Raw genomic sequence first — 25031 nt, forward strand, 5'->3', positions numbered from 1 at the left:
ATTGGTGCTTGTCTGTTGGCAGCCTGCAAAATGGGAACTGTGTGGATGTGTATAAAAGTGGTGATGGGAAAAGAGAACGTGGGAATAGGCTGGAGTATTAAAGCAAGCAATGAAAGCAGATGGTTTACTTTAGATTTTATAAAGTAGGCTTCTCCTTATTTTGTTGTAAATGAAAACTATCAACTGTCAGTAATGCAAACCTATCTTCTGCAGTGCCATATCTATTAGAATTGCAATTGTTCCTGTATTGTAAAAGGGCAGAGTTTTTCTGATGCTTCCCACCTTCATATTTGTAGAATCATGTGTGCTCTGTATGCTTTAGTTGAGTAGTTTCGTCACAGCCTTGTCTCAAAATGGTTTGCCATTCAGTTGTCTCTTTCTGCTTGCTTTCCTGTGTCAGTTGGTTACATCTCTGACTTCCATTACATTTAATATTGATAGTACTTCAATTTTCCACTGAACTAGAAGTGTTCAAGGGTCTGGAGTGGGTACTGAATATTTATTCTTGAAATTCTTTAGTTCCTACCATAATGGTAAAGCTCAGAGTTGGATTATTGCCTCATGGAGAAATGAAATGACTCTTTGCTTATTCAGTGATGATGTCTGGTCATCAAGATGTTAGAATATGTGCTGCAAAGCTCTTTATATATCGATATGAATGCAAAAGTTGTTGCCAACAGCTGTCTTAGGTTCTGGGCACCTGCTGCCTCACATTTCTTACATATCCCACTCCATCTTCGACTCCTAAAGTTGGCAGTGCCCATAAAAATATTCTGTGTTCAGTTCTTAAGCAGATCTCTACCAATCTGGAGCACAGGCCTTATGAGGAGCGGCTGAGGGAGCTGGGATTGTTCAGTCTGGAGAAGAGGAGGCTCAGGGGAGACCTTATTGCTCTCTATAACTACCTGAAGGGAGGTTGTAGCGAGCTGGGGGTCGGCCTCTTCTCTCGTGTAACTGGTGATAGGACTAGAGGGAATGGTTTCAAGCTTCGCCAGGGAAGATTCAGGCTGGATATTAGGAAATACTACTTCTCTGAAAGGGTGGTCAGGCACTGGAATGGGCTGCCCAGGGAGGTGGTGGAGTCACCGACCCTGGAGGTGTTCAAAGAACGTTTGGATGTTGTGTTGAGGGATATGGTTTAATGAGAACCATTGGTGACAGGTGGATGGTTGGACTGGATGATCTTATAGGTCTTTTCCAACCTTAGTGATTCTGTGATTCTGTGATTCTGGTAGTCTGGATTCCTGAGTCACTGGTCATGCTGTAGCCAGATTAATTGTAGAGCAGCATCACCGTCACTGGCAAGGTGATGGACATCCATGTTCAGACTGATTTCACTCAGGTTCCAAAAGTGTTGCCCTCCTTCAGGCCACATCTTCATCGTGCACATCCCGTTGTCCAGCATTACCCACTGCAGAACTATACTTTCATTGCTAACCACTATTTTCATGTTTCTTCAGAGTATGACAGACACAAGTGAGGTGGTGCTGTGTATGAGTTGGGTAAAAGAAAATGCTGAGAGTTGTCCATAAGTATGAAATACTATTTTGATGCAGTATTCATAACTTCATTGATATGTGGGAAAATATCCCCTGCTTGCAGAACCAGTGTTCAAATGTGAAGCTTTCAGAAGTACAGATGCGTTGCTGATGTTCTTCCTGTATCCAATCATAGTCCACTTCAAGCAGACTGCGTCACACTTTTTTCCTCTATAAATTCCTTGGATGGGGGTTGCTGATTTGGCCCCTGATCCCACTTCAGTAATAACTGTTTGCTTCTGGTACAGTCAAAGGGAATGTCTTGGTTTGGTTTTAACCCCAATAGTAAAGTTCAGTATTTGTTCAGCTGTCCATTGGGTTATCCAAGTAACCCACTTGCTGTAGCAGAAGAATACTGGCAGTATTGACTGAGGGTGCTAAGTGATGGCTTGTGACCAAGGGCAGGGATTATAACGCTCACACCTGCAACTGACTGCTAGAAGTGGAATTTGTTTGGTTAGGAAGCAAGGAAGCCAGATGTTACTAATTTCTTACACAGTTAACTTAAACTTTGAAAATACCGCTGGTCACACTGCATCTCTTGTTATCAGTGATGATAAATGCAAGTCTACTAAAAATCTTGGCTCAGACTTGAGGAGTAGTACAGTTTAAACCAGTAGCCAGGGTTTTCATTTTTGTGTTTTATTATATTTTATTTAGTCTGTGCTTCACTCCAAATGCAATTATTTTTCCCAGCTCAGGAGTATCTCCTATCGCATCAAAGCCTGTTTTAAGTTTCCTCTTCCCTTTCATTGCACTACATCCATCTGCTCCTGTTGTAATAATTTTTCTTCCTCCTCGAAGGTGACAAAATTAAAGCCTGTGGCAGTACTGGCAGAACAAATGCCCTGAGGTTAGCAACAGTGTAATTCTACTGTTGTGCATTGTAGTCAATAGGCATACAACAGGGATCACATCTTAGCAAGAAGTTTCTTCTTCTTGTTCTCTTCTTAGCAACTGTTCAGTGTTACTGAGTCAGTGCCCGGTGATTATTTTGTCATGGAAGTATTTGTCCACCAGGAATATGTCAGTCACTGGCTTAGGTGTCCCAAGGACGACATGCACATCCAGTAATGAGCCACTGGTATATGTGACCTATCTGCTGAAATAATCGTGCCATAAAGAGCCCTGCTTTTTCTGTCCATCTGCTGAGGATGGACAGCCTTGCTATTGCTGAAATGTTGCTAAAACACTAAGCACATCTGTCCAGACTGTAAAAATCAGTGGGAAGAGAAATGTTATTCAGATCAGGCATTTGTCAAGATGGGTCAGTGATTGCTGGTCAACACCTGTTGTGTGTCAGGTTGTTTGGCCAAGGACTTGATGTCAGTACATCAAACCTGCCTGCAGGAAGGGGATAGGCTTCCCCTAGCTGAACTGGAGCTGTTTTGTCACACCCCTCCCAGCTGCTGTGAATGATGAGGATAGGCAATGCGCTCAGTGGGTGGCACATCACCCCTCACTTACCTGAAGTAGCTGCTTTGTGCCTTTAGAATGATGGCAGATCTCATCCACGTTACACTCTGCTGTCTGCTCCCTCTGGCACTGAACTGTGACCGGGAGGAAGGTTCCTCCTGCCCTGTCAACATCTCCCAAATAAATAATCATCATAATAACAGCTGGCCTGTGTTGGGTTCCTGCTTAGTGAGAGTGCTGCTGATTGAATGGGGCCCTGAGAGGCAGGGAAGGCTTGCAGCCCTTGACAACAAATGAGAGCTGTGGCTGCCTCATAAATGCCCTGGCTTCAGAAGGAGGTGTTTATGGGCATGAAATGTTTATCGTCTTGTGCTTGTTTTGCTGCTGCTGGGTTACTGTGCAAGTCAAAAGTAGTAATAAGTAAAAAAGAGACAACACTGCAGCCTGCTGGATCTACTTGGCTTGCCAGCAGATGAAGGTGCAACTGAGGGCAGCTTGGTTTTGGAGAAGATATTTGGGATGTGTGTGAAGCAGTAGTTTGATCCCCTTTGAAGGAGGATCCCCCCCAGTCACTGGCCTGCTGGGAGGCACTCTGAAGTTCTCATGTAAAGAAGATCACTTGCTATTGAGGTCAACTTATGTATTCAAAACAGCCTTGGCAAAAAGGTACATGTTCTTCATAGGGAGTTTGGGATGTGTGGTTGTTGGTTTCCTCCTTTCAAGTACGCCCAGCAGTGCCCCGTCCATTGGTGTGTGTTGTGGATAATGTAGTGCCTTGTGTGACACCCTGGCTGCTGCACAGCTGTCTGTTCTTAGCCCTGCTCTGTGGGGGGATCCTGCATCAGCCTTCAGGGGGTTTGCTTTGTTTTTATTTTGGGGGATGTGTGCTCCTGCTTTAATAGCACAGTTCCCAACAGGGGACAGCACTGCACTATTTAAGATGCTAGTCATTTTTAAGGAACTTTTCTAAACTTGTCATACTAAAAGCTACATTGTGCAGCAGCAGGCAGCCTCCATAAATCACTGATTTCTCTTTTTCTTCTCTTTTCCTTCCTTTTTCTCTTGCGCTCTCTTTATTCCAAGCCTGAGGATTTGGATGCCTGGGTAAGCTCTTTTTTTTTTTTTTTTGTCTGGATCTTGCTTATTCCAAGTGTCATGTTGTTACTGTGTGCGTACAGATTGTTATTGCTGAGCACAGATGCAGGATTTTATTTTCTGTCATTACATTTTAAAAGGTGTTCAGCTAGAAAATTGCATATTATTTCCTCCATAAAGGTTTCACTGGTTCCTTTTGTGTAGCTTACAGCTGCTGAAACCAAACTTGATCTGGTGGTGTGTGTAGCTGGCGATGACAGTGGCAGAAACAGGAGGAAATGAAGATTACACCAGTACTGCTTTTTAAGGCTGTAAGGCTGCATCTGGGGTCTAAAACAAACGAAGCAGTCACCAGCCTTCAGGAAAATGAGAGAAAGGGGGCAAAAAGCAAGTGATGTGGTAGGCCTTGCCTGTTTGGAATAGTGACTGCAGGCAGCTCTGCATTGTTGGTGATATTTCTGCTGATGCAAATGGAAGTTCAGTCAATGCTCCCCCATGGTTGCTGCTCTGGCACAGCCCTCCCTGTAGAGTTTGCTGCTTACTCTGGAGCATGATGTGTGCAGGCTGCCACTTGCTGCTTGTATTGTCCTTTCAGCCCTGCAGTTCTCTTTAGGCTTGGCCAGGAGTGTGCCAACTAGCTGATTTTGGAGGTAGTCCTGCTCTTCAGTGCATTGCTGTCAATTCCTTTGTCTACTCTTGGAGCCTTTAACAGTATTTGTTTTTCTCCCCTTCCTCCTGGACTGCTGCCAGGACTGGAAGAGACACTGGAAAGCATGAAGTGTAAGGTTGGTGTAGTGTGGCAGGTTGAGGTACCCAGCCCTAACGTCTGCTGTGCCACTGCAGGGATGTTGTTTGACACCTCTGGAGGAAGCTGGTGGCTGCTCTCAGCAAAGTGCAAAACCAAAGCATCTGATAAAGATTTCAGGACCTTTTTTTTTTTATTATCACTGTAGCTTGTTTCCTGATTGACTCTCTGGGTGTCATCTCACTTGTTCCTCTGTCACTGGTGAATGTGTTTGGCTAATAAGTACTTTTACAATAACCTTGCCAAGTGCTCTGACTTATCCACCTCAATCTACTTCCTCAGAAGTATGGACCATCCCTTCTAGACTGAGTCACCCTTTCCAGAGAGGGGGCTTTTTTTTTCCCAGTAGCCTTTTCCATGCTGTCTCCCAGCAGCACTGCAGGTCTCCAGCAGCTGCAGGCTGTGCTCTTCCTGCACTTGATTCCCACGTGCTGCATTGCCTGCTGTAACCTAACCCTGCCAAGAAGCCCTTCCAAAGCAGACTTCCTTTCTAGTTTTCACATTTCACAAGGTGATGAGAAGGAAATTGTGATTAAGAGTAATAAAACTCTGCTGTTATTTCACAGAGGAAAACCAAAGCTGATTTGTGAATGGATGTAGCTAGAGTGAAGCCCGGCTCTACAAGACCAGGTGCACTGCATGTTGAGCTTTGTGTTGGCTGCAGCTCAGGATGAGGCTCAGTTTCTTGCTCTGTTCAGACAGAATGAACCAATAATTCATTAACTCAATTAAGAGATTTGCAAAACATTTCTTTTGGCCTGGCTGTCAGCTAGCAGGCCGGTGCTTGAATTCTTCAGCAGAGCCAATACGTAATGCAGAACTCTAAAGATGTGCTGTCACAGTTGGTATCTAAATGGATTGCTAGATAAAGGGTGGGGAGGAGGCAGGGAGTCACACACACCTGTGCTTCTGCTCTGTTGTGTTTCAAGGTGGCATCTAGATAACTTGAGAAACTTTGGGCTCTGAAAAGTGTGTGAAGATTTAAAAAGTAGGAAGAACTTGAAATAGCCCCCAGCCAGTCCAGGTATGCATGCAGCTGGAAGCTGTGGTAGTGTGCTTGTGGCTTATCTTTGCTGTCTTTTTGTAGGAATTTAATGCTTTTAACTTCATTACAAAGAGTTTGTGAGCATTTTCTAAAAGTATCTGGTGGTTTTGTGCAGATGGAAATTGCTTGTTGCATACATTCTGTTTTGCAAATATTTGTCCTGTGTTACTCTTCAGAATTAAGAGTGCATCTGAATATTCTACAATCAACTGCAGTGTGCCTCCCTTCCCTCCTTATTCTTTCTCATTCCTCCTTGACATGACAGCCTGTGTTCTACAGTACGGTTTCTTAGATGTCATCTCCCTACTTTGGTCATCTCTTGCATGCCATGTTCCAGCTCAGATGTCATTTCTGCAGCTTGGATGAGAAATGCAGTTTTCCAATATCTGATTTTCAAACCATTGTCTTATCTTTCCTTCCCTTGCCATTCTTTATTTTTAAAAGCCTTTATGTGAAAAGTGTTTCTGATGCTTTGTTTCCCACCTGCAATCTCAGTCCCCTGTGAAATTATAATCATCTCTAGCAGCCAGTTCTGTCTGGGACATCACAGGCTTCTGACTTAAGGTAGGGAATAGGAGGCACTCTAGAGGAGTAGAGGACTAGAGGAAGTCTTAATAAATATCCTATGTTCAGTGAAAATGTCCCTTGCTGTCTAACCCAGTTTGGAACAGTGAATATTTCAAGTGATGTACACCCTGACTGTACCATTCATACTTCAAACATCATCATAAAGTGTACTAAAGTTTCTGGTAATAACAGCTGGGAGTAGAGGGAAACAGAAGCAACTTCCAAGCAGATATTTCACTCCATAGAATGTGTTCAGTATGCTTGAGCAGCTCTTTGAAACACTAAAAACATGTTTGAATTGTGAGTAAAAATTTTCGCTGCAGACTCTGGTTCATCGTGCAATTTAATGGTGGTAATGTGGGATTATCTGGGAAGTAGAATGGTGTGTATGCTAAGGTCTTGCTGCCAGCATCATTGTAAGTACTGTTTTTGTTCTCACAGAGAAGTCTGCTACCCCAGAAGAGTAGCACTGCCACATAATTCATTTGCTTGGACTACGGAGAAACTTTCTTGTGTTTTATAGGATTGATCTTTTGACTGTTTTCATCTTGTATTATGCTTTACACTGAGAGCAACTTCTATCTTAATTGTGCAGAAGGGACAGCACTCTGTTACTCCTCTTTCATTTCCTTATATGTTTTACCCTTAAGGAAACGTGAAGCACTTTACTAGAAATCTTATTTTATGGGTATTATGCAGAAAATTAGTAGGAGAATTGAGGTCCTTTGCATGCCCACCAGATCACTGTCCCTTCTTCTCTCTTTCATTTCAATTGAAGTTGCCTAGTCCCTTTCAGACGGTGGATCTGTGTTCAAAAGGATCATTCCAGTTCACTTATTTAAAAAAAAAAAAAAAAGGAAATTCTGGCAATTAGGAGGTGCCCATCAGTGCCCTTGTTGTTGCAGAGGTATTGCTCATCTCTCACCTGGCCTCCCCCTTAGCATGTTTCATCTGCTGTGCGAGCTGGAGGTTATACAGGAGCTCCGGCAAAACCAAAGCCAGAGCTGTTGCTGTTAAGCAGAGCCTTTGAGAACAAGGGCATGTAGATGTGTCTGCAGAGCTTGTGCCTTATCCTGGCCCTGTTGGCTGGGCTGACAAACATGAGAATGAGCTGGTTTTTTATTTATTTAAAAACACACAGACCCCCAATCTCTTTTTCACGTGCTCATACTTTGCTCATCAGCCATCTCTCACTGTGTGTCTTAAAGGCTCTTCTTAGCCCTATTTATACTGCTGTAGTTCATCAGCAGGGGAGCAGAAAGAAGGAAATGCATGGCAACTTGCTTTCAGATGTAATTTTTCTCATTAACAATGGCTGTTGGCTGTAAAATGACAGGTCTGAGCCCACGGGGATGTTTCCGTCCCAGCTGTTTAATCATGTTGGACCAGCATTTTCTGTGATTGTACCACCATTAAAGTTATGAGCGGTGCTGCTGGGATGCTGTAGGTTAGCAGGGTGTGTGTTCATGGTGAACTGACTATTCGTTTCGTTTTGAAAGATCTTCTGTGCAGTGGTAACTTACGAGGCCCCAGAGATCTTGGAGAGGGATGGGAAGAGAAACACAAGTGCCATTCTTTTAGCTATTGTTGCTTTTTATTTTTAGATTTAAAAAGCTTGGCTCAGTTCCATCAATGCCACGTTTTCTTAATGCTAACTCAGCTTAGGAGTGGGAATGCAGTGAAGTGCTGCCAGTTGTAAAGAGCTGAAAGGCAAAAGCTGTTTCTATAAGTAATTTTATTATTACTTTTTAAACTACTCATTGTTTAATTGATAACCAGGTAAGGCCTTCAGCATGCTTTTGTATACCAAACTTTGGAAGCATCGCGCTTCTACTTAGAAGAAAGAGGAGGAATTCTGACCTTAATGTTCCCTCCAAGTCTGTATCACCCAACTAGAGCTCTGGGTGTGCAGCCTGGTATTGTATGTGCAGAGGCATCCAGAGACATGTGCACTTAGCTGTTATGGCAGTGGCTTTATCTAGGTGTGTAGAAGCACATGTATGGTCTGTGAGAATGTGTTGCTCTATAAATGTTGTAACACAGCCTTGCATTGGGTGTTTCCCTTATGATTGCAGGGCTGTGTTACCTCTGTAGAAGTTTTGTGACACTCAGAGTAGTGTTTATGAAATGGAGGACTCGAGGCTTATTTTTAAGGTAGCATGAGGGAAGTTGTAATAAACATCATGGTTCATGTGATGCACTTGCGTGAGGCAGACTTCAGAAAATGATGATAGGAAAGTCCAGACACGTTACCTTTGTGTAATTATAGGCTTTCATATAAAAAGGAGAAATAAAACCAAGGTGTTGTGTTTGAGTATGTTACTAACAAGTGTTTCAGACCTGTGGGGTTAGTCCCAAATGAAGCAGAACAGTTTGAAGCTGTGCTGGCAGGTATCCCATATCTGAGCAATGTGGATTTTTCTGAGTTCCAGTCTGCATCTCATGTGCTTTCCATGTCCTCATGCTCTTTACCTTTAATTTCTTCTTCCACTGATTCTCCTTTGTTCTTCTTCCCAGGCTGTGGAGCTGCAAGGCAGGGAAGCAGAGCTGAAGCAACAAGAGGCCTTCTATAAAGAGCAGTTGGCACGTATTGAGAGGAAGGTAAGGCCTAGTTGTCCTTTGTTTGTGGCCTCTGGATATTATTGGGATCGGTTGTGGATCTGAGCACAGAGCCAAGAAGCACTGTGCTGAAACCTGGAACTGTCAGCACCCTTTGTCTGCCCCCATTCCTTATGTAATTAAATGAAAAAGCTGTACAAACAGAGCCTTGTGAAGAACTCACGTTTAGAGATAAGTGGTCTTTAACTAGATGATTTTGAAATAAAGTTCATAGCAACTCAAACTTTTTTTCATTATGGGGTTTAGATGAAAGCTAGATTTTGTGTGCTTTTTGTTTTGTTAAAAATCCTTGCTAGGTCTCTCTCTTCTTAAATCACAAATCTTGCTCTAAATATGAATTAAAGTTGTATTATTAATTGTCCTCTGGGGAGCCCAGCAGTTCAAAGGATGTTGCTGCAGAGCACTGTTTCTTGCTGGATAAGCCTTTGAAATGAACTTGATTTGAAGAGACACTGTCAAGCATCTTTTAAGCCTGAAATGACCTTTGAAAATCCATTTAGGGATTTGAATCTCTCCCCTAAATGTGGGATTTGCTTCTCTGTTTAATTGTTTACCATGATGAGTTTTTAAAAATTGATGCCATAAAAATAGGAGCAGCCATGCTGTTCCTTATGAACTAATGCAGTTTTTACTTCCTGGCAAAATGAAATAATATTATAAGTAGCCTTTATTTTTTAATAAATGTGGAGAATAATGTTCTCCAGTTTGAAGCAATTAGACCTCCTGACAGGGAGTTGCATACATCCAATTCATTCTTATGTGACTGAAAAATGCAAAGCAATGAGCAAGGTGGGTCGTAAAGAGATGGAAATCAATCAGCTTTACTACCATCGTGTAGCATCATGGTGAATATGGAACGCAAGAAAATTACAGATTATAGAAATGATAGGAAACTACTGGCACGTCTTTTCCCCTTCTCATTCCTTGCTGCTGCATGGTTGTCCATGCAGCAGTTTGGTTTGTTTAAGCCATTGATGGTAAAACATGCCCACGAGCAATTTCACATGATACGATTTTGCAACACTTTAATCTATACAGTTCATTAAAAAATAAACTATTAAAACTACCACTTAGTGCTGCATTCAGATTTTAAATTCTATTTCTAGATAATGGGGATTGTTCAGTGAAATTGCAAACAATCCAGCAGCTATCGTTCTAATTATCACAGTTGTCCATATGTTCATACGCAAAGGGAATTTTTTGCAATTTCTTGGTCTCATGCTGTGTGCTGCCATTACATTCTTCTCTCCAGATCTGGTCTCATGAGACAAACTGCAGGGAAAAATTGTGTGTGTCCTTTATGGGCAGCGGAATGGGGAGATGTTTGTGACCAACCTCCACTGTGCTCTTCTTCAAGTCTTATGCATTTAGTGTTTTCCTTTTGAGATCTGTGTCCTTTATAACTTCTAAACAAGGCAGTGTGGTCTTTTTGTTTGTTTTGGTGCAGGATCGTTTTAGGGAGTAATGTTGCTTGCTCATAGCCCTCTGCAAACTGTGGAGATGCACAGAGACTGCCTTTGTGTTCTTGCATGTCCAAAGAAAAAGTAGATTAAGAAGTGCAGGGTTTCTTTCCTTTCCTGAAACACTGAGAAGTTTCTGACCCTCAAACAGTAGCATCTTGTTCATAATAAAATGGAAGAATGCCTTCAACCGTTAGACTGGAGTGGGAGGTGGTGGGGGCTAGAAGGGAGAGGAGAGAAATGTACTTGAAACAGTGTAATAAAGCTTAATTGTATTAGTTTTGAAAAAGGTTTTCGATCTCTGTGGATAATTTTATTCCTATAATGGTTGGAAAGATGGAAAACACAGCACAGAGCAATCTTTTTTATTAGCTGTTGCTTTTATATAATTCTGCTTTTATTTGTTGAATACACGCAGACCTTGATGTGCATTTATTTATTTATTTATTAATCCTTCCATTGTGCCCAAACCTTCCACCTCAGGCTTTTATTTATGTCTGTATATAAATACACGTGGAGCAGGCATACGTTTTAAAAAACAAAACAACATAGGTATATTAGAAAAAATAAGGCAAAAGCATCAGAGAGAATGAGTTGAAGGGGAAGTTTTCCTTTCTCTGCTGTTGCTGGAAGGGATGGCCATCTGGAGCGTGGTCACTGCCTGGCTGAAGGTGCTGTGCCAGGAGTGAGGAGATGTGGTGGCTCAGTGTGGAGCTAAAAAGCCAGATGTTGTCCTTCTAGGGTCTGTGCTGTGAGGAACTCCCCTTGTCCTCCCTTCTTCCGTAAGTTCAGTTTGGCTTTGTCCCCACTTCTTTCTGACAACAGAACTCAAGGTGGCAAGTTCTGTGAGTTTGTTTTGAAGGAATTTTTTGAATGATTGATGGAAAGAACCGATCACCTTCCTGGTAGGATGCAAAGAACTGTTGTGTTGTTTCTAAGAAGCATACTACCTGTACCGAAGTAGCTGCTGTGCTGTGTCAGGCAGACTGTCCTGGTTCTCCTGATGGTGGTCAGCTTACAAAGGCTGTGAGGTAAGATGCAAACAACCAGCAAACCCCTTTAAACAATAGAATCCCCTTGGAGAATGGCTTTGAGAAAGTCTGAAGAGCTGTCGATTGCTGACACGTGGCTTGCAGCAGAAGTTTATTTTCATTCAGTATTTTTATTTGCTGTAATGGAACTTGGGTCATTGCCAGCATTCTCGTCTCAGCCACTTTTTTTCTGCACTTGTTTAGCTTTTTGCCTCAGTATCACGTGGCACTGTGTGCCATGGGTTAGCTATATGCACTATAAATTCTTTCTCTGATTTCAAATAGTTCTTGTCATTTAATATGCCTTATGTGAAGGGGATGAAAGGAGTTCTTCATTAGTCATTCTCTGTAGATTTCTCTTCTGTTCCCTTTTTTACCTTCCCACTAAGCTTAGCAATCCTCACCTTTTCAGCCTCTGCTTGTATAGGTGATATTTTTCCAGATTTCTCATTCTGCTTGGTTATCTTCGAGCCCTTTTCCCCTGCAGTTCTGTCTTTGAGATGTATTGACCAGAATTGAACTCAGTAGTTCCCCTGAATGCGGCAGATTGTGTGAATATATTATCCCTTTATTTTGTAATCTCTAAGAGAGTACTGTAATCTACTGGACAGAACACAGAATTGGAAGCAAAAAACTCCTCATTTTCTAATAGCTGTTTCTCTTTGGGGAGTTTGAAACAATTACTTAGTCCATCTATCTCCGTTACTCCATCTGTAAGATGGAATAGCTTATAAAGGGAGGGCAAAGTGTTGTGAAACAGTAAAGCTATACAAATGCTAAAAAGGTTTTGCATGAGATGAACTGCGGGTGTACCTTATTTCAAATAGATCTTAAACTGGATTTTGCCAGACAGCTTTTTATTAAAATTTTCACAGGAAAGGGCATGTATTAAGAAATGACTTCAGTGTTTCTTTTGGGTTTTTCCCCACATCTTCTATTAAAATTCTGGAAGAAGAAAACCTGAATGTTCAGTTTATTGTTCCATACTGACTAACATTGGCTGCCCAGAGACTGAGTGCAACATCAGGGCAAGTATATGTGATATCTGCTCCAAATGCTTTCTCAGCCTGTGGTCATTTGTGACTCAGGTACTTCCTGAGATGTCTGTGTGTTTGCTAATCCTAGATGGATCACTATTTTCCATAGTCTAACCTCTTGAGCAGTTCCCCACCCAGCTCTAAGTTGTGTAAACTAGTGCTTCCTTCTCTGTGTTTTGAACAGAGATTTTGTACCTGTTAATCTTACTTGTTGCCCTTTCCTTATGAGAGCTGGATCTGTGACAGTAAGTTCTTGCTTCCCTTTATGCCCCCCGTGGTTTTGTAGATCTGTTGTATTTCTTGATGCTATCTCTATTTAGGCTGAAACATCCAAAGGGAAGAACTATGGAACAAGGAAGTCGTACCATACTTAAATGTGACCAACCAGGATGGTTAGAAAGGTTTTCACCTCTATCCAATCATTCTGGAAAGATGGGAACTAGAACTGCACACGTAATGATCATTATATATGGATATGCCTTAAATTTATGTGGTAGCCTTATGAGAAATGTCATTTGGTTCTGTTTCTTAGGGAATGTTGAATGCTTGATTTGCATTTCTGACTTCTGTTGAGCAAATGCCACGCACTGCTGCTTTCAGCACTCAGCTCTGCGAGTGCAGATTTGAACACATGAAATAGCTGTCCTAGGATGGAGCTGGTAATACAGTTTCTTACTGGGAGATGCTCTTTCTATTTTTTCCGCCCTTTGTGTCGGGTTGTTAGGGTTTGTATACATATGAAGGGCTGTCATCTTTTTTAGACCACTTCTTAAATAAAAATAAGTTCCAACACGTTTCATTAAACAACTGCTTTGCAGAGGATTGGGATACTGGCCATGCTCTTAATCTTCCCCACTTTAGTTCTAGCAGTTCCTTGTAGTTGTGGGTTTCAATCTCTTGAGTTCTTCGGTAGATTTTGTTCTGAAGTAGCTGAAGTATTTCTGTGATTGAGAAAGATGCAGGAAGTGAATCCTTTGAACTGATCACTTCTCACATGGCCATGCGTAAATGCCAGGAGTTCGGAAGTGATGATATGGACGTTCTATTCTAGCGCTGTTTGCAATGTGACCGTCTCATCTCCAATAAAAAGTCCAGTAACGAGACCTGGGTACATTGGTAGGAATGGTTAAACGTTTTTAATTCTAACTTGAACCCTTGGTTTTACATTACATCCATGTAATCTGGAGTTGTTTCAATGAAAGTGGGTCTTGTTTCAACTGTTACAAATGAGATTTTTTTTACTGTAGAGTTTCCCTGGGTAGAGTGGATGAGAGTTGGGCCTGATAACTCTGAAATGAAAACCTTAGAAATACACAGTTTGAGAGGCTTAAGCTGATGTTTAATTCCTGAATGTATTACTGATAAACAGGGGCAGCAGGAGATAGAGGGAGCTTGTTACAAATGATTAGCATGCATACTGTCCAGAACTGGGGTTTGTGTTAAGGATTCTGGGTATTCATTGTCCTGCCGTCTCCAAATGGTAGAAACATCTTTTAAAAAAGAATAAGAAAGAAATGCAGTCTCTCCAAAACCCTTCGTATACCAAGGGATTTCACTTAGCATGTTAGTTGTATACTTTCTCCCAAGTTAATACTTGTTAGATTTGTTTTGCTGTTCGGCCTCTTGCTTGGTTTAACCTAACCAAATTTAAGGACAGTGCTACAATACAGAAAAACCTGGGTAGCTGTTTGAAGAAGCGTAAAGCAGTGGAGAAGCTGAAGGTAATCTCAGCAGATGAAGTGAAACTCCTTGCTGTAGATTGATGTCTGTTCTTTGTTTGGATTTTCTTAAGCTGCAGCTCCCATGTTATCTTCTATTAGGTGGCAGTGGACTACTGAGAGCGGTGGGTACATTAATATGCAATGTTTTCTGCTTGTGACTTTTCAGAACAGTAAGTAGCAGAAGAGGTATTCGTAAGCTGTGGTGTATTTATGCAAATAGGAAAGGAATGCATTAAATAAATTTTTTTTATTAATAAAGTAGACTGCCCTTCTTTCTCTGCTTAGCTTCACAAATCTTGTAATTTTGTGTGGCATTCACCTGGTTTGGTTTGTTTAAATGAATCTTTTTGCCACATACTTACCATGTAATTTATGTTTGTAAGGCATTTAGTGTGTGCTAAATGGGAGAGAGGTAAACTTACTCTTGTTTGCTATTCTTATTGGCCTTGATCCTTGTTCTTGGAGCAGCTTCCCACTCTGTGGGGCAGAACAAACCGATGTCCCTTGGCAAAGGTGGCAGAGGCTTCTGTTGAACGAGATGAGGAATCCATTCCCTGATCTGGGTTCCTGGGATGTTCCTGTATCTGTGAGAGCTATGGAGCACTCACCTAGCCTTGCAACAGAAAGCTACAGAGAGGTGTTCTTGAACTGAGCCCTCTGCCCTCTCGGTGGGAATTAAACATTCAGTGCCCTTCTCTAAATGAGTTGATGGTTCCTGGCGGGTGTCGCTGACACCATTTATTTTCTCAATAAAATGGCCTGTAACATCTTAGGGCTGCGTGTGAGCTATTGCAGTGTGTAATGGCTGCTTTGTTTGCCCCTGGTCACTGTATCACCAGTCGCTAACTTATTGCTCTATAAAGTGCCGTGGGGTACTCTGAGGGAGAACAGAGAGCATGAAACTAAGCATTTCTCCAAAAATGCCTTCTCCTTTCAGCAGTAGTCCTTGTCCGCTTCTTCATAATTCAGTTTTACAATGTTTCCAATTTCCATTTTTTCTTTACCTAATTTGTTGAAGTCTCATCTCATCCTCTGCTGCAAGCCTTCCTCCTCCCCAAACTGCTGCAGTGCATTGTGTGACTCTACAACAGCTCTGATCCACAAAAGTGCTTTTCCTTTCAGGCCTGTGGAGCAATATAATGAAGCACCCAGTTCATCAAACTGTTGGTTTCATCTTCTGAGCACAGGAAGGTTAATCCACAGTATAGTTTTCTGAAATAGACTGATAAGATCCCTTCTAATCATCCAGATCGCTTCCCAGTTGCTTGGGCTGGCTGTCTGAGACTGTGGTGTTCCCTTTCAGGCTCTAGCCTTGGATTTTTAGAGAAGTAAAATTTTACCCCATTTGTCAGTGAAGTTTAAGAGCAGCAACAAAACGAAATAATAACAAAACTGGAATTGCCATCTGAAGCGCTTTTGACCTTCCATCCTCCTCCTCTCTTTCAGTTACTCACACTAAATGTCACACTGATGGAAGAGGAGGGGCTGCAGCATCCCTGATTCCTTCTTCCTGCTGGTACCCACAGGGCAGCATGGGGCAGAGGCTGTGCTTTCACTGTCTCTCCACAGCATCCCTGTCTGCAGGGAAAGGCTGCTTCGTGCTGCCACCCACTGCCTTAAGCCCACTTCAGTGCCCTGTGCTCAGTGCCCCCGTTTAAAGGTTGTTTTGCTGAAAGCTTGTAAAGTTTAGTAGTTAATATATCTCAGTACACCAGCTTTTAGAGATCAGATAAATTGATTGGTAATTTGATGAACTCAAAGAACATCTATAACAGCGTAAATAAAATGCGTTAGATGTCAGCACTGCCTCTCTGCCTTCTCTGCAGCCTGTGTGTTTGCTCTTCAATATGTGTTGACTGATGTACAGTACATTACATCAAATTACGAGCAGCTTCTATGCAAACAGCGACTAAGTGTTTTCTTCCTTTTCAGTCTTCAGGATTAGTGTAGAGATGCATTTGCAGTCTGTGTGCTGAAGGGTGAACTGTCAGAGCCTTCCGGGTGATTTTGTTTCCCTGGCATTTAGAGTACCTTTGCAGAGGGGAGAATGATGCTTATGGGCTGCTTCGTCTTGGAGGAATTCATCCTCAGGCTCGACTTGTGAAATAAATGTGGCAGCGTGTGGTTTGAACTTAGTGTTTTAACACTGAATTTAGCAGCTGAATTTAGATAACAATCTGGTATCTGGTCTCATCAGTGTATCACTATGAAGACTTGTTAAAGGCAGAACAAAAAGACTTAGAATGTAATCTTGTCTCTTTGTTAGAGCTGAGTGCTGGAGTGTTTGTCCAGTCCATAAAGAGCAAAACAAGCCATGCTTTTAGTCCTTCCTTTTGAGAGCTTTTTTCATTACCTGATGTTTCTGGTGCCCACCCTCCCCTCCCTCTCCTTAATATTCAATCCAGTTTTCCCTCCTTATTCATTTTCTTATTGCCTGATAGTTTAGAGTTCTGTTTTCTGCCTTTGTGCTGTTTATGAGCAGAATGGTATTTATAAATGTATGTACATACAGGTAGCAACACTGTCTTTACTGCTAACAGTGCTTTCTTAGTGGAAAGCAGGACATGTGTGTATGTATGATTTATATCTATTATATGCACATGCACACATGCTTGCTCTGCCTGTCTCAGCTATGTTTTGCTGTGGTGTAGTGCTGTAGCACCAAGTACGTTATCCTGCAACAGTAAATACCAGGGCTGCCTGTTATTTCTGTGTAATTGGCCAACCAGTGTACAATTAATTTTTGGCCCTGTTATTGCAGTATTGGCTATTTTATGAAACTGTGGAAAGCCAGCAGAGTGAATTGATTAAATATGTTGCAGACCTTAGGCTGAAGTCTGTGTGTCTGCTGGGATTTGGATGATTGAAGCTTGCGTTCCTCCTGGGATATTCCAGATTTAGACTTGGCCTTGGAAATTGTTTCAGGTAGACAGAACTTCCCTGTGTGTGGAGTCCACATGCGTAGGACCTTGGCTTTGGGGAACGTGAGATTTCTCTCTCAGCCTGCAGCATTGCTTCTGTGTGCGGTAGGAAAAAAGACATCGATATTGCGACTAAAAATAAAACCAAGGCTTAGGTGCGTATCGAAAACGTCCATAAATTCTTGCGTTGCCTTTATAGAACGTGCTTTTATCGCATCGATATAAAATATAGTTAATAATCACTCTGAAAATTGGGCGGAACGTCTCAAATTTGTGCTGAATTAAGTAGACCGGGGATCAAACTTTGAAAAGGGACTGCCCTGCGTTGATGGTGGCTGTACTTCTGAAGGGAGGGTGCTCAGTGGTTTACTGTGGATGTGTTAAATGCGTGTTTCATGACAGCCTAGGGCTGCTTCTCTGGAGGTTTTCCCCCATCTGTCATTCATTTTAAAGAAAATTATAAATAAAAAAGCTATTCCAATGTCTTGAACATATAATGCATGTTCCCAGAATGACTCAGAGGTAGCTTGTAAATAACATGTTTTAACATTCTTAAATATATGAGTGCTGGGAGGCTCACTGTGAGGTCTTGAACCACTGCAAAAGGTATTTGTTTTTGTCTGTCTCCGTGTCCTGACCCCAGGATGCTATCTGGTGAGTTGTCTGCTTGTTTTTTGGGGTTGGCCAGTTGCTCAACTGCCCGTTCTTCTGCCCCAAACAATTCTCGTCTCGGTTTACCGTTAAACACCTTGAGTCTAATAATGAGGGTTACCTGAGTCACCCATTTGCTGTCTAGCCCCATTATGAGTACAAAACAATGACTAATTTTTTTGGTGTCTTGTTTTTATTGACGATAACAAATGCATCTCATGGACTTTAGTGAGAAGGTCCAACACTGACACATGGGGAGAGGAGGGGTTTGTCCTGTTACCTGCGGGTGGGAGGCGCTGCAGGGAGCGGCAGCAAAGGAGAGGCAAAGCCAGGATGCTTCTGTGCTGACAGCCTGGAAGGGACAAGAGGAGTGAGAGAGAGGTGGGAGGGGGAAATGCAGAGCTGAGATGAAACGCTAAGCCTCTGAACTGAGAAGGCTTCCAATAAGTATGTTATTTCAAGAGAACGGCTAGCTTTTCTTTTCCTGCCCAATTACTGCATCTCAGGTCTTAAGGAAAAAAGATGTAATTTTTCCTCCTCCTTTCCCTCTCCCTGTTCTTCTGAACACAAGCCATGCTTTTGCTTATATAACTCCAAGCTGCAACATTGCTGTGAGCTTGCATGCTTGGGTCAATCCAGGAGTGCCTGGATTTATTTTTTTCCCTTAGGGATGCTTTATGATGTATGGGATACTATGCAGAAATAATTTGATTTGCCCTGACGTGGAGCAAGCCTTGAACTGACTGGGCTGTGAAATGGGCAGGGCAACTCGTACACGCACAGGAACTGCAGTGTGCCCGCCTGGGCATGTATGTGAATTGAGAACTTTCAGCTGCTCTCCAGAGCTGTTATTTTTTAAACATTAATTTTCATAATAGCTACGTAAACCCTAAAATTTCCTCTGGCCTCCCAGGGGTTTACAAATAATATGAGGTCTTTCACATTTAGGTCATTCCTTCAGATAGGGCTTCCATAAGCAGTACCAAAAAGCCATTACTTCCTGCTGGCTAATCATTCACTTGTGTGGCACTGAGATAACATCTCTTTCTCCAGTAAGAGGCAAATTTTTGTTGCAGCAAGAAAAAATAATTGTGTCCTAGCTGTTGATTTTGTTGATAGGAGATGTGTGTCCCAGTGAGGAATAGAGAATTTGTCCCTGTGAGGTGTGAATAGGGCGGTGCTGGGTTACAGCTTTGGGTGATTGGTCTCTCAGTGGAAAGAGGATTTTGCTCAGGTCTGCAGTGCTTGTGGATTTATTTCCTCTTTTTTTTTTTTTTTTTTTCAGTCCAGGTTTAGTTTTGTCCTTTCTTTGCATTCCTATTTGCATTTCTGAGCTCCAGCCACCTTCAGCTGAAGGCTTACAGTGTTCTATATGTTCCTGGCTAGGAGGTAAAGGTGATGAACTCATACTTTGTTTGTGAGCCTGAGAAGCCTGCTTATGACACTGTTTTGCAAGACTTTTCTTGTCATACCCTTTATCAATTACAGCAAGACACCCTGGATAATTACAGATGCTTATACCTAAAATTTTCCTTTGGAAAGCATACTTGTATGGATTCCTTGTTTAGCTGCAATGTCCAGGTGTGCTGTCTGCACATAGTATATCTTGCTACTGGAGATACGACTCAGAGGTTAAATTCTGAGAGTAGATTTAGCTTATGTCTGAGTGCGTGTTACGCTGTATGTGATGCTTTTCCATTTATGTTCTTGAGATGCCCTTGTAGCAAAGCCTTACCAGAATTTTCTGGTTTGAAGTTAAGATGTAATTATTCCTATTATTCTGTACCCCTTGCTCTCTTTCCTCTACCTTGGTTCTGTACTGTAGATCTAATCTGGTAGTGGCCTACTGTTGTTGGAAGCTGCAGGTAATGGTGTGAGCCAGGGCTGTGATGGTCCTTGCTTGGAGGATGGAGGGATGAGTTCTGTGTCTGCCTGGAGGAGCTGGGTTTCCATATTAATGTTTCCTTCTCAATAGCCCCACTGTGCAAATGTCTCGCTTCTCCTTTGACCACCTGTGGTCCTTCTGCTCAGAGGAGCCTCTCTTTACAGACTTCTCAAGCTCTTTGTCAGCTACAGAAATATTTCTTCAATGCTTTTTCCTCTTCAAAGGACGCAGAATGACTCTGAGAACTGTAAGAAAGAAGAGATGTCTGAAAGCAGGGAGAATGAGATTGTCAAATGTTGGAAAAGAAATTACTTACAAATACTTCTGATTTCTGCCTTATCCCTATTACCATCCTTCCTCCTTTGTCCTCCTTGGCTTTTTATCTTAGGGTAAACATCATATTTATTTTCAGTTGACTGTGGGGAGGATTTCAATCCATTTTGAATAGCAAAATAAATATGATACTGGTGTTCCCTTCTCCAGAGTAACTGATGCCTTGCAGGAGAACCAGAGGCTTTATGGTAGGTATCATAAAGGGAGGGCCAAAGGGATCTCTGTTCTTCCATTTTCTTGTTATCTTCACTTTGTGTTATGTTTTATCATCTTTTTTAAGTAATAATCAGCATTTCTTGATAAAAAGAACCTAATAACTGTTATTTTATGATTGTAAAATAAATACACTGTTGCTTTATATTGTCTAAGCATTTATTAATAAAGAGGAATGAAGTCAGGTTATTCTTGTAAAACTACTTTTGAGCTGTGGAGATGGGAGTTTTTTCCAGGTATTCATTAACTAAGATTTCTAGATTACTGAAAGATAAGTGAACATGGTCTCCATTCAGGGGAAAAAAAAAAAAGTGATTCCTATGATTAAGGTTAGCATTTATCAAAGTAGCTTTTGTTATTTCACTTTCTGGTTGTCCACGTATTGCATTTTTCTTCAGATGTGCTGATTACCAGTAACCTGAGCTTGAAGTTTTGAATAATGAGCTCCTGAGCATCTCCAGACAGAGCTGCAAGCCAGCGGGCACTACTGAAAGTATGGATTTGTCTGTGTCATTAACCATGTACAGTGACCTGTAAAGTCCTAGCGGTCTTTCTGGCCGTAATCATTAAACCAGCCTCTACCACAGCATAAAATGGGAAGAGAAGCTGCAAGCGTAGGGAGAGAAACCTGACTGAAAATACAAATATCTTCAGAAAACGCTCTGGGAGTAATAATCATAAAGAAAAAGTATGGTGGCAAAATAAATTGCTGCTGATATAATTTTTCTTCCTTTCCCAAGTTTGCCTCTAGTATGGCAGCTTCTCTTTCTTCGATAAATAAATGCAAGGATGAGAATTGCTGCCAAAAACTGTCACATTTCTGGAACTTTCAGCCCCTGATTATTCACATTAAGTCTCCCCCCTCCAGCAGTACGGTATTCTGAATATGTACACCCACCATTCTGTCAGATCTGTGCAGTCTGCGTCTGGTTCATCTTCTGTGTCTTTGATGTGCTCCATAACGTAGGCAAAGAGAGGTCTGATAGTCTCTCTAAAAACCTGACAGTTTGTGTGACAATCTGTCCACGGATCCACAGGCTCCTTGTCAACCAAATGAGCCTTTGAATATCGGAGGTTTTCGGCACAGTGCTTGCAGCATTGCATATGCACTAAGGGGAGAGTACAACAGGCTTCCTTGTAACCTGAGAGATGCCTGCGTTTTCCTTAATCATTTCAGGGACATCTCATCATTACTTGCTGGCTGCTTCTCAGCCCTGCACATGTCGGGGTTATTTAGCAAAGCTTGATTTACTGGAAGCTGCACATAGAGAATAATTTGCAGTTGAGGGTAGAGGAAAGACCCTGGGAGGGGGTGGAGCTCGCAGGCTTTGGTGTGCTTCTGGCTGTTTGTTTGTTTGTTTCTTACTTTTAATGACTCTCTTCCTTGCAGTTCCCTTTACCCATGGATGTGGTGCATTTTCTTCAGTATTTTCCAGTCCCCTCATGCATTCCTCTGCCTTGGGCCCCTAATGCTCTGGGATGCCAGTGCCTTGCATTGCTTCCCTTAGTTACCTGTTGTGGAAAGGAATGGGAGTGTGGATGTGATTTAGAAATAGGATAGGAGCTGATCAGTGGATTGGTTGCCTGTATTTTATGAATGTGCTCAGGACTATTCTCAGCAGGGAGCTGGAGCTGTCGCGTTCCTGTCCGAGGCGGTGGGAGTTCTGATGGAAGTTCTGTCAAATCCTAGCTTTGGCATGATGGCATCTAACTTAGCTGTAATATCCTTCTTGTTTCTTCCTGAAATAAGCTCCTGTGATGGGTCTGATGGGGAAATGTACTTACCATCTTTTTTTATGTATGACAAGTTCTTGATAGCTGCCAATTTGCCACTTTTTTTTTTTTAAATTCTGAAGTGCTGGTCAGTTTCTGAGTGAAACTTTCACTGCAGTGCTTTGGATGCTTTGATAATTCACTCTTTCCCCTCTCCTCTGCTTGCACTGATATTGATTCTCCACACGCTTCTCGGTCTCTTGTCCAAGGCCAGGCTGGCAGAGGCAGCACCCTGGCATCAGTCTCTTGGCCCTGGCCCTGTGACTGGCCTGCAGGTAGGAGCTGCAGGTGCACAGCCACAGTGGGGTCTATGGGGCTGTGGGCACTGTGTGCTGCAGCCCTGCAGCCCAACAGGCTTCGGAGTTCTCTGCTGCAGATGCTGAAAACCCTTGATGTGTAATCGATGCCTGGGAAGCCTGTTTACCTGCACTTGTCAGGTATAATTGATTCGAGCACTTACTGTGAATTCCTCACCTAGGACTCCTAGCTCCTATATTAGACTTGCAGCTAGGAGAGAGAGGAGCAGGGCTCTCCTGCTGCAGCGATAGCATGAATCTGGGCCTTTCACATTGCTGTTGCTGTCCTTGTCAGAAAGCCTGGGTTGCCTGCTGGCATTTCATGGCCTTTCTCTTTGAAGGTGGTTTTTACCTTCTGGAGTCTGTGTTTAAAGAATTAATAATGCTATATTTGCAGTCCTTTAGAACAGTGTGCTTTAAAGCAATCTCCTATAAAAGCAGTGTTTAATTCTTTCTGGTGGTTTTGTTTCTTTTCCACTCCTTCTTCCCTTTTTAATCACCTCTGTAGTAATGGTTTCTTAATGTTGTTGGCTGTCTTTCTGATTTGAAGTCAACGTGAGGCTTTTCTGCTTGTTTTCAGTGGGACACTCTCACCCATTTTGCACTCTTCAGAGAAGCTATCATATTGTTTTCCATGGGCTGTGTGCTCTAACTGGACTCTTTCTAGGATAGCTTTGTAGAGACAGTCTGACTCCGCTGTGCAGTCTTGGTCTGAGATTGCAAAGCCATTCTTAGCTTGGTGACACACCTCAGTGAGGAGACCTGTTTGATTCATGCTGTGGTGTAGGGCCAGTACGGCCAGCTTCACCTTTTTGTGCTTGTTATCTGCAAGATAAACCCAGCTGTGGTGCTTCTCCTCAAACCTACCACCTCAGGGATTGGTGAGGACTGGTATTTTGTGGGATTTTATCTCTGAGAAGCTCTCTAGATATGCTACAGAATTAATATTTTGCTTTCAGCCCAAGATAATGTTACAGTCATGAGGAGAGCTGTTCAAACAGGAACGTAATTCTGCCCAGAACTAGTTTAACTTTCCTGTGCTGTTACTGTGGACATTGCTCTTTTTCTGGCTTCTCTGAATCTTAATCCAAAATTTATGATCTCACAGGCCGTTGCCAAAGGAAAGAATAGAATGACACAAATTCAATGCTCTTGTTTCATTATTGTTCTCAGCAGGAGGAGTGGATGAACCCACACATGAACAGCAAACAACAGAGCTGTGTTTAGAAGTTGGCTTTGACTGAAAAAAAAAATATTTTCTCCTTATCAGTAAGCTGTTTGTAGTTGCTTGCATCTCTCCTCTGTTACCTTTTGAGAGAAAACGTTTGAATTCACATAAAAGCGGTTTAACCCTTGGCTTCTGTGCTCTCAGGATACGCTTTATGTGCAATTTTCTCTTTGTTGTTAATTGGCCTCTGTGAATGTGAACTTGCATTTTCTCATTCCTATCAAGCACAAGTGCTGTCTTTTAGTAAAATGCAGAGATTGTTTCTTGCAACATGTCCTGGAATTCCTGAGCTCCCAGTTCTGGGCCAAGGTTGAAAGCAGTGATTGATGGTGTAGGTTGATTGCAACAGATCCAAAGGGTCACAAAGCAAAAAGATGATGAGTTCGGCTCATCTGCCTCTGTTCCTGTGGGAGGGGTACCTGGAGGTGCAGTAATTTTTCAGATCTGTTAGGAGCATTTGCATGAGACTTCAGAGAGATGAGAACTAACTGATTTATAGTGTGTGTGAACCAGCAATTTGGGGAAGTCTGGGAGACCCTGAATGCATCTTCACTTCCCTGAGGCAGATGTGAACAGACTTCCTCAGTCAGTGCCAGCTTTGGATTTTCTGTAGCTTTCTGCTGCTCCCCTGGCTGCGCCATACCCAGAGCACTGCACTCCCTGTCCCCAAACATGTGGCTGGACAGCAGTTGTGTGCTAGTTTATCAGGGAGAGGCGCAGTCTTATTTGTACTTCAGAAGCAGTCAGAAGGAGGAATTTGAATGTCATTGGATCCAGGAGCAGTAAGCTCTGCTTTCCTTTCCCTCTTCTCTCCCTTAATGTGGCTGTGGCTCTCACGCTCCTCCCAGCGTGACTGCATCTTGTGCTTGGAGGTCTGCTGGAAGCTGGCGAGAGCCGACATCAGGAGGGGGATGGAAGCGATGTGTCTGTCAGGTGCGAGGCAGATTGTGCCATCTAATCCCTGGCTGTTGTCTGCAGCATTTGTCAAGGCCTCCGCTGGCCTGCTCCATTTCATCAGAGGTATCGCTAGCATTCATCTAGGCTGGCAGCATTTCAACAGCTGTTAATCCTCTTTGTATCTTTAAGCACTGTGACCGCTGACAAGCTCCCGTGCTTTCAGGTGTCAAAATATCTGAAGATAGCTCTGGTGACTTTTTTATTTTTTTTAATCCCAACACCTTCTGATCTATTGACCCAATCTGAACCTGATGGAGAAATCTATATCCCAGGCTCAGTTTTTTGCTGCTGCTTGATGTTTGCCAAAAATTGTGCCTACAATCTAATTCATTTCTAGTTCCTCATGCTCACGATACTTAGTTTTGTCTTACGTGTTACCGCATGTTTTACTGAAGTTTAAGGAATGTGGTTTAATGTCGGTGTGAGAATGAGCTGGCAGG

The 25031-nt window shown here is 42.5% G+C and overlaps 1 protein-coding gene across 3 annotated transcripts in view; it reads left to right on the plus strand.

The window, feature by feature from the left end:
- The window catches only part of CHCHD6 (coiled-coil-helix-coiled-coil-helix domain containing 6), a 101747-nt gene that overhangs the window by 26279 nt on the left and 50437 nt on the right, over positions 1-25031 (plus strand). For 2 of the 3 annotated variants that reach the window (XM_090148223.1, XM_090148224.1), the window contains exons 5-6: positions 4038-4058; positions 8984-9067. In XM_090148223.1, coding sequence (XP_090004349.1) covers positions 4038-4058; positions 8984-9067 — 105 coding nt within the window. The remainder of the gene's footprint in view (positions 1-4037; positions 4059-8983; positions 9068-25031) is intronic. The other variant, XM_031607619.2, reaches the window with a different exon arrangement.

The sequence above is a fragment of the Phasianus colchicus genome, chromosome 11 (assembly GCF_987193195.1).
Source record: "Phasianus colchicus chromosome 11, bPhaCol1.hap1.1, whole genome shotgun sequence".
In the NCBI taxonomy this organism is placed as follows: Eukaryota; Metazoa; Chordata; class Aves; order Galliformes; family Phasianidae; genus Phasianus; species Phasianus colchicus.